At 50.6% G+C, this 12849-nt stretch overlaps 3 protein-coding genes across 3 annotated transcripts; all 3 read right to left on the reverse strand.

The window, feature by feature from the left end:
- Positions 1 to 252: 252 nt before the first annotated feature.
- Aspvir_003834 (putative dihydroxyacetone kinase (DakA)) lies at positions 253 to 2254 on the reverse strand (the record flags this gene model as incomplete). Its single annotated transcript, XM_043267078.1, has 4 exons — positions 253 to 881; positions 937 to 1565; positions 1614 to 2121; positions 2248 to 2254. The coding sequence occupies 4 exons, from the start codon at positions 2252 to 2254 to the stop codon at positions 253 to 255; spliced, it is 1773 nt and encodes a 590-aa protein (XP_043123013.1).
- A 1613-nt stretch (positions 2255 to 3867) lies between these two features.
- Aspvir_003835 (cullin family protein) lies at positions 3868 to 6782 on the reverse strand (the record flags this gene model as incomplete). The annotated part of the gene is made up of 5 exons (XM_043267079.1): positions 3868 to 3937; positions 3990 to 4350; positions 4410 to 4832; positions 4887 to 5967; positions 6030 to 6782. 5 exons carry the CDS (start codon positions 6780 to 6782, stop codon positions 3868 to 3870), a joined length of 2688 nt encoding a protein of 895 aa, XP_043123014.1.
- A 659-nt stretch (positions 6783 to 7441) lies between these two features.
- Aspvir_003836 (nuclear pore complex Nup192/Nup205 family protein) lies at positions 7442 to 12692 on the reverse strand (the record flags this gene model as incomplete). Its single annotated transcript, XM_043267080.1, has 5 exons — positions 7442 to 7492; positions 7542 to 7813; positions 7861 to 8016; positions 8072 to 12415; positions 12509 to 12692. 5 exons carry the CDS (start codon positions 12690 to 12692, stop codon positions 7442 to 7444), a joined length of 5007 nt encoding a protein of 1668 aa, XP_043123015.1.
- Positions 12693 to 12849: the final 157 nt, after the last annotated feature.

Consider the following 12849-nt stretch of genomic DNA (forward strand, 5'->3'; position numbering starts at 1 on the left):
TCAGTATGTAAAGGGGTGTTTGTTCTACTCATGGACTTTATTGATGCAGAATGAGTGGCACTGTTGTATGAGGTTCACTTCCGATATCAGATGATTCAAGATTGTTACCATTAGTTACCTCATGCTCTTCCTACAACGTCCCGGAAGCGGATGATGGATAAGGAAAGAGTATATCATTATCGTCATCATCATAAATTATTTTAGAAGATATCCAAAGGGTTATATACTTGATGCAGGAACAAAGATGAACCCTCAAAACGCCTCAGCGAGCCCGGTCAGGAACTCGCTCAACCCATACGCACCAGGGTCAGGAACCTTGCCGACCCATTCCTCCTCGCCACCGACGTAAACGCTCCGTCCGAGACTCGCCTTCATGCCCTTGGTGGCTTCGGTTCCATTCTGCGCGGCTTTTGCAGCCGCATGCACGTCCTTCCTTTCGACCAGCGTGTTGCAGAAGGGAACTAGCGCGTCGATCAGGGTGCGATCGCCCGGCTGCGCGGGGGTGTACTTCCCCAGCGCGGTGATGGAGTACTTGAGAGCGTCGGCCCAGACCTCGGCAGTTGCGGGTGTTGGGGTGCCTTGGTCTTGGGCGCGGAGACCGTGCGCGAGCGCGTTCAGGAAGATGGAGTAGATGGCGCCTGAGGTGCCGTCCATGGTGTTCTCCACGACGGTTACGATGCGGTTGACGGCGGTGACGGCGTCGTCGGTCAGGTTGGACGATGGGTCTTCCAGGAGGGACAGGACGGCTTCTGCGCCGCGCTTCAGGCCCACGCCGCAGTCGCCGTCGCCGACGATGGTGTCGTACCGGGTGACCAGCGCCTCGGCATCAATGACTCGCTTGAGTCCGGATCCGAGGGCTTTCTTGAGGATGGCTGGGTCCACTGTAACATTATCAGCGCTGCAAAGAGAAAGACAAACAATGCCATAGGCACGTACGCTTGATGTTACTGGGTTGGTCCTCAGCAAGCTTAGTGCTCTTAACCTCCACAGAAGCATCGGATTGGTGCGCATCCCATGTCGATGTGCGGATAGGAGCAGACCAGCCCACGGCTTCGGCAGGCGCGTCGAGGAGCTCGAGCATAGACTTGCCAGGACCCAGTCCCGTATCCGCGAGCTTCAGTAGTGAAACACTAAAGCCTAGTCCGTTGAGACTGGTCAGGAAGGTCCCTTGAATGATGCGCACAGGCTTGATGTTGAAATCTTTCTTCAGCTGGCGGTATACTTCGTCGGTAATACCCGAGAGCTCGAGGGTACTGACGCCACCCAGGTTGTTGATGAGCAGCACGAACTCATCGCCTGGCTGATGAGGCAGGAAAGCGCGGTCTGGGTCGTTGTGATCCAGGATCTGCAAGAGCATAGTCTTGATCACTGCTGGAAGCGAAAACTTCATCCGGTGGGATCCCGGTTCGTTGTGAATGCCCATGCCAACCTCCACTTCCCCATCAGGAATGGTATCCTCTGGGACTCCTCTACCAGGAATATGGACGTGCTCCAGGGAGGAACCCACAGACGCAAGGTTAGCGTTTGCTAATTGAGCGACGCGGTGCACGTCTTCGAGCGATGCACTGAACGATGTTAGCTGTTGCCCGGAATCGTGCTGCTTCTCAACTTACCCAGCCTCGGCCAAGGCCCCGACGATCTTCAAGATGAGGATGCCACCACCGATACCGCGACGGCCAACTTTTCCGCCCTTCTTCTTGCCGACGCCCGCGTCATCATTAATGGCAAAGAATTCGGTCTTGACTCCTGCAGCCCGCGATTTCTCGGCAGCCATGCCGAAGTTGAGGACGTCGCCGGTGTAATTCATAGGTATGATCAACACGCCCTTTTCGTTGTCGACGCAGTTCATGGCGGCATGGCGAATCTGTTCGGCAGACGGAGAGGCGAAGATGCTGCCAGCCACAGAAGCGTCCATGAGCCCATGGCCGACGTAGCCCGCAAACGCAGGTTCGTGACCGGAACCTCCACCTGAAATAATGGCCACCTTGGATTTCCTGGATGCATCCGGGCGACGGAAAATAACCTTGTGTTTCGAATCAAATGCGAGCGATGGGTTTGTGAGTGTCAGGGAATGGAGAGCTGTCTGGACCAGGTGATTCGGGTCGTCGAAAAAATGTTTGGCTATGAAGCCAAATCGTTAGCGCAATACAACCACAGTGGTCTACTTGAGACATCCGACTCCATGATTTGCGAAATGCGCATGTGATGAAATCGAAAATTGGACACATTGAGAGAAGTGAGACGTACTCTGCATGATGTCAAAATGTGGAGCGAGACAATCGTTAAATCCGGAGTTGCGCCGTGTTAAAGTGGAGAAAGTCGGGGAATATCAAGATCTCAAACAGATACGAGAATGTCGCTGGAACTACGGAGAGACAACCCCTCGTCGCTTTAAATAATCTTCCGGCAACTGTCTCGCGCGGGATGAGTTCCAATGGGACAACTTCTGGGCGTTATTTCCCCTCAATGCGAAGCCCGCGGGATGACTGGAAGCGACTGCACCAGGGATTGACTGCGACGGGGATCTCCAGAGTCAACGGTTCGATTTAGGAGTCGGTTTGCAGTCTGTGAGAGGTGGGGAAAAAGTGGAGTAGCCTGTGATCAAGTTTGGACCTGTCATCTGTCAGTTGGATGCTCTTTTTGATACATAGACTAGACCATGCTCGAGGAGAATCATTCGAGAGGGGAGGAGCAGTATATATACTCAATGATATCCACATCTGGAGTGCCGGGCCTGTTCTCTTTTCCCCGTTTTTGCTGCTCACATGAACAATTATACTTCTGTAGTCGACCCATAGTACTAGGGGTACTAAGGTACCACGGTTAGCCTTCCCTCCATAGTGACCCATGCTGTGGGATGACTATCAATGTAAGAAGGGGGAGTAGATGGATGTGCCCAGTGCACCCCATTAATCGTGGGGTCTTGAGTCTGGACTGGAGACAGTTTCGGCTTACCCTCTAGGGTAATTCCGTCAGCCGTCCAGCAATAGTAACATCATCCTATCTTGTTGTGTAGATTGAACATTATTATTGCATGTCTATCCAAACGGGTCTCAACTCGACATAACCTCAATCAGGTTGCCAAAGATGATAATAATGACAAGATTGTTTGCAATAGCTAGTTATCTGATATTCAGCAATCAGCAAATTAAGATCATGTGGCATTAAGCCTAATCTCCTTGCATAAGTCCTCAGAAGAGAAGATGAGCCGGGCAACTTGACCGAACAGAGTATGCGTTTTGATACATGCAATACACAATCAAAGATCATGGTCATGAGACCCGAAGAAAAATAATAATGGGTTCATCTGCGTACTACATAAAATAGTAGCTCCCTGCTGTCAGATCCCTTGAATCCACAGTTGTAACTATCATTACCGCATCCTGACTATCTAGAACACTAACTAGGATGAACTCAACCCACGTGAACTTGCAAAAGATAGATAGAACCAGAGCCGTGGCACTATGCCTACCTTTGATTATTCCGTTCGCTTCTCGGTCGAGTACCACTACCAACTTAGTTCTACAATGTCCACTTGCTTACCTTTCAATGTAATCCAGCTACTGTATTCCCGCCAGCTGGCTACTCCGATGCTCACTGCTCCTGTGGGGTCGGAGCTACTCCGGGTGTGTTGCAGACTTCCCGACCTTCCCAGTCCCAGACTCGCAGTTCTAGCCTAGACTTTGGCAGCTTGGGAGCTACGCAGTAGTTCAAACTCTGGTAAAAACCATGAATGACCACAAGTCAAAGAAGAATTGTGAAGCATATCAGGTCATAAATGAATGTCATTGGTGTAAGGTCATAATGAGAGAATAAATGCTGGATAAAAATGGTCACAGCTTCTCTAACGGCACAGTGCAATTGCTCTTATGCGACATATTTGTACATGTTAGAACTGGTCTCCGTGTCTCGCTCCATGTAATCCTTCTCAATCAGTCTGGCTAACAGTCAGTACTCGTCCTAGAGGAAGTATGGAAAAGACCACTCACTTTTCAATATTGTTCTTGATCTCCGCTACGTCCAACACTCCTCGGCTCCGCGTCGCCTTGATCACCTCTGCAACCAGTTCAGCGTGTGAAATCTGCTTGCGGCTCTTCATGATCCGCACGATGGCCGCCTGCGTCTCAAGATGTCGGTCGGCCGCCACCCGTTCGTGCGTCTTCTTGTTCTCCTCCTTTGTCTCCTTTAGTTGAATCTGATTGATCTTGATCCGGAACTTCGGATCCGTGAAGCCCGCATTGAATGAGAACTCATCGGTAGGATTGACGTCTCGTCCCTTCGGCTTCTTAGTGAGGACCCGATACTTGGCACATGCAAGCGACTGGAGTGTGCGTTGGAGCTCCTGGTCGGCTGCATCGAAGCAGTCAGTGACGGATACAACCGATAATCTCGCTAGCAGAAACACTTACAAAGTTTCGTCGCTTCCTGAATCTGAGGATAGCTCAGACTTCCGCCCTCAGGAATGTCGTTGAAAAGCAGGAGCACGATCGCTTGGAACGAGCTGACCACCAGCTCCTTCTGTCCGCGCGAAAAGTTGGCCCGTAGCTGGCAGTGTGCCAGCTGGTGCTTCCAGTTAAGTTTTCGCCCGTTGTACTTGTTGTAGTAAAATGTCTCAAAGTCGTCGATCGCTTCTGCAACGACCGGTGGAATCCGCACCTGCACATCAGGATACGATGGCCATGCAGAGGCTGAGAGCACGCTGACATTCAGATCGATCCGCAGTGGTTTCCTCCGTTCGCGCTGAATGGAGGCATAAGCAGCCATCTCGTCTCGCGCAACATCCATATCCTTGAACATGGACTCGAGATTATGTGTAAACGTGGAACCACATTCTGTTCAACAAGTCAGCTTGCAGTCAACCAAAGACGATGCGTGTCGGAACCCACCGGTCTTGAGCCTTGCCAGCATGCTCTTCTCCGCATCATCACTGGCGCTTCGGCCCATCAATAAGCGACGAGCCAGGTCGTTCTTATAGAATGCCTCAAACACTGCTTTGCCGTTGACGAATCGAAACAGATCGAGTACTTGATCCAGTTGTCGGTTAATCTCAGCGTCCTCATCGGCCAGTGGTACGTCCACCATATTGCGCCCAGGAACCAGCTTCCATCCACCTTTGAGCAGCTTGTCTACGTGCTTGGCAATCATCTCGCCGGTCTTGACATTGTCTGTCCCGCCGGTAGATTCCGATTTCCGGCTCTTGTTCATAAAGGTCGCAAAAGCTTCGCGGAGTGCATGACCCAGCTCCTCATTGCGGTGGAACGAGTTGACCCATGTATCGTCCAGCTGTGCCTTGAAATCTAGCAAACGAACGACCATTTCCGCCTCGTTCTCCTCGTCAAAGACAATCTGCGAGCCTTCTTCCACAATATAATTCTTGAAAGCTGGCTTCAATTTCGTCCCAAGTTGCCTCCGCTCTAAAAGAGTGTAGAGCTTCTCCAGAGCGGTCTTATTGCCAGTTCGAAGCAAGCCAAGAACGTCCTTCTCGTTAAGTAATACCGACTCTTGATCTGCTACCAAGACGCGATCGAGAAGTTCAGACAGCTTCTGCTTGGTGCTCCTGTTCAGAGAGAATAGCTCGCAGCGTTTGACTTCTCTCGATATTAAATTATGGCCGTTCTCCACGAATGTTGCAAGATATCCAGATGACTCTCGCTGAGCCCAGGATGAAAAGAATCGCTTCGACTCAGAAAGAAGAAGAGGCTCAAAAGCCGTTGTGTAGACATCAAGTCCATGAAAGAGTTCAATAGCATTTCGGAGCAAAGACGAATCTGCCATCATGACATGATCCTCATTGCGGTCCGCGTCAACAAGGTCACAAGCCCCCTGTAGAATCTTCGCTTGTAATACAGGGTCGGAGAATATGTGACTCCGAAACTGAATCAAGCCCATTTCACGGATGACGGGAAACTCTTTGGAATGAAGTAGGAAAGATTGATCGAGGTAGTAGAAGATCCACCGAATGGTGACCTGTAACAAATCTATCAATCATCCGAAGGACAAACTCAAGCCGCCATGCGTAATCAACTTACCAATTTTGATTTCCAAGTGCTCCATGCGTCAATCACAGCCCGCAATGTATCCACGTTACTCCCATCAGCTGCCTTAGCCAACAACTCGTCCCGCAGACCCCCAGACACGTGCGCTCGGCATCGGTCCTGCAGCCGTTGGGTCAACACCACGGCTCTTCCCTGACGACACACGTTCTCTGCCCCTTTGTAAAGTTCCTCCAGTGAAACCTCGGGCTTCCCGCCGCTGAATACGGCGCTCAGCGCTGCATCCAGCTGTGCCCAGACCTTATCAAAGTATGAATCCTGATTCAACCGCGAGCCCGTCCGGAGATTCTTAACCACGAGCCTCTTTGCGCCAGTATGAGGGGTGAAATTACTCTGACGCGACGATGTATTCGAGAAATGGGGCTTGACTGTCGTGCTGGCCGGGGAGCTCTGCGCAAACGCCCCACCTGCTCGATGTTCCGAATTCGAAAAATTGTACATCTTGTCCGGCGGATGAAGCTCCTGTGACGAAACTGGGGCTCGCGAGTACGATGATGGCGATAGCCGAGGACGCTTGTTCGTTGGAGGGGACTGCTGGGGATAACCCTTGGCGTGGGTATGGTTCCTGGATAAGAGCTCGGAGATGGTCGCCTGCTGTTGCTGCTGCGGATGCTGTTGCGAGTTCTGAGACCGAAATGCCGCCTCTTCTTGATCAGAAAGCTTCCTCTTGCTGATCGACTTGCGCTTACCGCTCCTCTGCTCGGGGGCGCCTCTCGAGTTCTGCTGCATCGACCCGGTTCGGTCCGAATGATCAAGTCGAGAGAAGGGAGCGCTCAGCGTTGGCGAGATTCAGAAATTGCCTGGAATGCACAGGTCATGGCAAGTCGTTTGCTTTCTTGTTGAGTCTAAGAGAAGGTGAAGTAGCGGGGTTGAACGATGGACGAGGAGATTGATGAGCACTGGGCAGCAAGGATGCAACGGGCACGCCGGAGCCCAGTTGAAGGTTACTCGGAGATAAGATAATACGCCCGTGCGCTCGGCTCCTCTACTGTAAGATGATGACATACCCTATGTAAATAAACTGAATTCAACAGATTGTTAGATGCAGGCAAATTCCCTCCCTGTCAGCGGTTGTCATAAAGATCATTCCTGTTTCTGGCAACAAGCTTAACCTTTCTGTCCTTCTGTCTATCCTACGGCCGAACCCACAAATCTTAAACACAGTTTGAAAACACGACGACTTGACTTCGGACATCAATTGTCTTCGTCTTATATCGGATATCTCTCTTCAATATGTCTAAGCAGACGCAACCTCCACGTCAGGTCTCCGTCGTTTCCAACGTTTTTGAAAATCTAGTGAAATAAACGCATCGCATATGTATCGTGTCTTATAAGAGAACGCCGAGTTCGGCTATTTGAGTATTCGAGCCGTATTTTTTGACTCGAGTCTAGGAGAATAATGCCGGGCGAGATTGCTCCTTCACTTCCTCGTCCTCATACTGGAGATCTATTAGCATCTGCAGCTGTTGTAGCTGGTTGAGTACATACCTCTAGGAAGTTGGTGGCGCTGATGAGCGTCATGTAGCACTTGGCCAAATCACTCAACGCGCCGTGATGATGAGCAGTACCCACTCCCCCGATTTTGGCAAATCGCTTGAAGATACCGACCATGCTCTGTCTGTTTTCTGCCAGGAAAGCTCGCGTTTGCTCCATGATTTGCTCATTATGAAGACCCCGAGAGAAGACAGCTGAGATAATAACTCGGAGTACCGAGCCAAGAAGATCATAGTACTTCCGAAGAGCATCAGGGTTGTCAATATCTGTCGCCGTCAGAGAGATTCTGCCCCAGAAGCCGACATGTACTTACCAATGCCCAGATCCGGATCAGCAGCAAATAGCCGTGACTCGCGAACCGCCTGAAAGAGGCCTGTTTTCAGAACCTGAGTAGCTCCATTCTTGGTTTGGCAGAGCCTTTGAAGTAAAGACAGCAGCGACTCATAATATGACAGCAATGCTGGCGTATCTACTATGATATCAGCGTGTTTCACAATAACATGAATTCTACCTCCATGACTTACCATTCGCTTGAGTGTTCTTCAGTTCCACAGGTAGCGCTCTGATGGCATCCAAGAAAAGACTCAGATAATTCGATTGTGAGATCAACTCCGCTAGGGTTGAGTCGGTTTCTCGATCCAGGGAGGCGAGCAGATTGAGGAAGAGGAGGGCCGACACCCGACATGTCTCTTGGCCGGCGTATGCGTCGTCACAGGTCGTCTCGATCAGGTTCGAGCCGGCTGTCTTTATCACTTGCTGACTGTGATGCCTCAGATTCTGATTCACTGCATCGGCGGAGGCGATACGACTGATGTACAGGGAACCAATGTTGTAAAACGTCTCTCTCAGCTGAACATTTCCAGTTGCCAGAAATATGCCTCTAATGCAGATCTGGAACAGCTGGTGTAGCTTTTCGTCTATGATATCCCCACTTCGCCGCGCACCATCTGAACTCGTGGCGGTAGATTCTAACCCCCCGATCAGAGTCTCGGCTAGTCGTGCAAGCTCGATTGCCTCCGGTAGGTCCTCCTCGATGGCTGCTTCAAGTTTAGGGAGGACCAACTGCATTGAATGCAAGATAAACGTTGGTTTTCGGCCACCCTCAATCTCTGAACAAGCCAGCATCGTTGTGATGAGCTCTGTCCATGATCGAAGCGCCAGGTAACGGTTATACGCAATTTGCCTTGCTTGATTCGTCGCACGAATGAATAATGTTAGACCTTCACCTTCGGCCAGAAACTGCTCTTCATCCTGAGGTCGCAACTGCCCACTCGACAGTAACTCTTCCTTTCTGACTTGGATGAGCTCTGCAACCTCCGCTAGATTGTACAGAACAAGCGACTCGTCTGCTTGCGATTTCGCACACACATCAAAGCCAATTCCATTGAGGAAGACCAATCTGGGCGGTGGAATTCGGTGGCTGAGATCCAGGTCAGCAAAATCAAAGAGGTCAAAGACGGTGGGATTGAGGATTGTCTCCCCGGTCTCTGTGGTTGAGTTCCCAAGCAGCGTCGAAAGGACCTCTGTCTGAAGGGTTTGCGAGCCTAGCTTGGCAGCCGAGCGAATTTCGGTCGCCGCGTAGGCATACAAATAACTTCTAAAAAGTAAGAACTCAGCAAGAGCTGATGTGGACTCAGAGATCCAGAATTCTTCGTCCATGACAGATAACCCATCAAAAGGAGTGGCTGGTCCGATTATAGGCTGGCTGGCAAACATGCTTAGTAGAAAGCGGCTGGAACGCATCTCAAGCAGTGTAAACGCGGACGCGATCTTTGAGGACCATAGATGCTTGAGAACTTCAAAGGCCATACGCCGTAGGTGTATCATCCAAGGCAGAATGTTCCCCTCTATCGCATCGGGATAGCTTTGTAAGAATCCAATGGTAGCATGTAGCAAGGACATTCGGTTCGAGAACAGACCGTTCGGAGAAATATCCAGCATGGTTCCCACACTACTGAACCCGAGGAGAAGATGAGCAATGGTCGGCCGATCTGTGATCATGCTGAGACAGCTATTTAGGAGTGCCAAAAGACTTTCCCTAATAATATAGCCTGGGGACCGTGCACCAAGTTCCAACTCCCTCAATTCAGGTTGCATCTGAGACACCAGCGGTCGTGAAACACTGTCAACGTCCACCTCTGTGCTTAAAACTTCAACTATTTTGTTTGAGGATTGCCACTTCGATATTTCTGGTGATGATAACTTGTTCAACTTCCTGGAGCTTGACAATTTCTCCAAAAGTGCCATTGAGGTAACGGTAAGTTGCTCGTGACCCGCGCCGCAATAAAGGCTCAGAGCAGGTATGATCGATAAGTTGTTGAGGACGCTGTCCTCGAAGGATGAAAGCGACGAATTAGCGACGTTAATTCTGCTTCCACCCGCCTGAGACTTGATGGACGGCCGAACGATATGGAAGTAGGTCGATTGCAGATCTAACATCAGGTCCATGACTTCGAGGCTTTTGACCACGCACTGAACAATTATAGAGTCAGATGCTGCGTTGGCAACCTCGGTGGCGTCTTGTTGAGCTGTTGCGAAGACTGCTTTGATAACATCTTCATTAAATAGCCACTCAGCCACACGCGCAAACGGGTGAAGGCGGATATAGGTGGTCAAGGATGATGTTTTCAGACTAGAATCGGAGCTGATCGCGGGTTGGCTGAGGACAGTGACGATATTTTCGTTGAACGATCTCAGGCATGTGATGACGAAATTCAAGCAGTTGTAGGTCAAAAGGCGAGTTTGGCGCTCGCTTAGATCTGGGACCTTCCTCGAAAGGGCCTGACCCAAGACAAAATCGATGTACGGCTCGATACCTGGCATGCGATAGGAGGATCCTAGAGATTCGGGGAAGGGCAGGGACAGATGGTACTCTGCTGAGTCGGAGGTAGGGGAAACGAGCGAGTAGATTAAGACGACAAAGGCATTGGCCTGATCAAAACTCTCGCCGATCTTCTGGAACGCCTGCTGCTCATGCCATACCAATGGATTTGAGACTATGGGTACTTTACCAAGGCCAGGGCCACTCATGGCGCCCCCAGAAATCCATTGGTCAAGAGAGAGCCACATCTCGTTGCCATTGTGGGACGTTCTGTCTGTCATTAGAGCTGCAAGGGTGGTGAAAACGGTGGCCCTCAGATGCGTGGGTATGGGGCCGCTGCACAAGGTCAACAGGGTGCTAACAATGCTGAAAGATGGGTGGTGAAGCATCCACTGCCTTATGGAGCCGCTCTGCTTGCATAAATGGCCCATTAATCGCAGATAGCACGTCAGCATGACAGGGCTTTCTGGCTCGCTCATGTCGGCTGGTTCGGATTTTCGAGCCCTCAGGACTGCTTGGGAAGCACTAGGCTTCTCAGTAACTCTCGTCGCGTACAATTGGAGTTCAGCAAACATCTGGGACCAATTCATGGAAGTGGATCGCTTGAACTTGGACGACAAAAATTTGTCCTCCTCGGTTAGAAACCGATGTGCAGCAGCGGCATTCTCCTCTCCACCAGAAATAGAACACAGCAATTCGCAAAAGGCGCTCACTCTTGGAACGGTTTGTCTCTTGGAAGCCCACTGAAGGAAGCCATACAAATTGCCGTCCGGGTCTGCCCAAAACTCCTGAGCTGCGTCTGGTCGGCTTTCGAAGGCGAAGGCTATGATCATGAGGAAAGACTCGAGGTGAGTGCGAGCTTCGACCAGGCCACGATGGAGGCTGGACGACAAACCGTCCCTCAGGGCAGTAATCTGATCCAAGCGTTGCATATCCTCCTCGGATTTCAGCTTTCGAACTGCATCTGGCATGTTGGCAATGCAAGACTCCACAAAGGCCTCCAAATTCTCCATCAGCAGAGTCTTTAGAAATCCAGCACAGGGTTCGGATTCCAATTTTGACAATGCGCTCTCTTTCAACAACAGCGCCACTAATTCGCGGCGAGCCGGATCGGCCCATTCTTCGTTGTTCACACCTGAGCAAATAGCAAGCAAGAAATCGAGTCCTCCGTCGTCTAGTGCCGTCATAAACATTTGAGTGCGCTCCTCTGCTTCTTTTTCGAGGTCAACCCCTTGGACAGGAGAAGACGGCCCGTCGACATCCCAGCCACTGTACACTGCAAGCCAAAGCGCGATGACTGCTGCGTGAAACGTCGATATCGTCCAAGTTTGGCCACCTTTGGTAGAAGTTACCGCCATGTGCAGGCTCCTGGCTTCTTTGTATGAATTCGACCGTTCTGGTGACCCGTGCTGAACAAATGAAGATATCATAGCAGGAATGTAGTGAAGCAGCAGTCCATCAAATCTTTCAAGCTTCCTTAAGCGATTCAGGAGCACTCGAAGGTCCTCAGGACTGGTATAAGGTCCTTTGAAAAAATAGCAAAGAATTGCGCCTAATGACTCGTGTTGTTGCTGCAGGCTGTTGCGTTGGTATTCAATGGCTTCCATAACATCGCGATCCTCCACTTGGCCGACAATCGATGCCTTTTGAATCTGCTCCCCAAGGAGCAGCAGCCATCCCTCGATATCCTCCATAGACTTCATGCACTTCCGCGCAAAAAGCGATGCGTTCCGCAAAGGTCCAGTTTTAATCTCGACGACGAATGCCACCATGTCTTGCATGAGCGCTTGCGTCACTTCCCGCTCAACCTCAAACGATTCTTGAAGAATCAGGCGTAAGCATTCAAGAAGGAAGTGCCGCCGCTCATGAAAGCGCATAATTGCCGCGATCAGCGGAGGTCTATCCAGTATTTGAGCTTCTTCCTGCGCAGCAAAGAATAGAACAGCGGCCTCCAGTTCATCAATATTGAGAGCATCCGCGAGTTGTAGCGCGCCTTGTTGAAAGTCTTGGTTGATTGAATATTCGACATCGTCAACGGTAATCTTCCCTGTAGAGCAATTGAGTAGAGTCAGCCTTGCCCCTTTAACATCCGAGTTCAGTCTTAATTGGGACTGCAAGGAGCCATCCTCAATTTACCGACCTGAGAGAACAGCCTGCCGACTTGTGTTGTTCTTTGAGGGTTTGTCTAGGAGTTTCTTGAAATCCTCAATGTGAGCTTCCAACTCAACACGGAGTCGTTCAATGTTGACAAACGACGAGTCTGAAAGAGCAGAAAGATCCTGGTACAGGCCGCGAAGGCCAGCCAGGGTATCTCCGTCTTCCATCTCAAAGTCTGTGTGTGAAAAGTCGAGGTGGATGAAGTGAGGAAGCTATAGTGAGGCTTTCTGTTTGTCTGGGCGGAGGACGCGGTCAAAATTCCGACCTAGAAAAGGCGGAGCTCACTTTTGCGCCTAGACTAAAATAACAAGCCACACCAGAGCT

The sequence above is a fragment of the Aspergillus viridinutans genome, assembly GCF_018404265.1.
Source record: "Aspergillus viridinutans IFM 47045 DNA, scaffold_2, whole genome shotgun sequence".
NCBI lineage: Eukaryota > Fungi > Ascomycota > Eurotiomycetes > Eurotiales > Aspergillaceae > Aspergillus > Aspergillus viridinutans.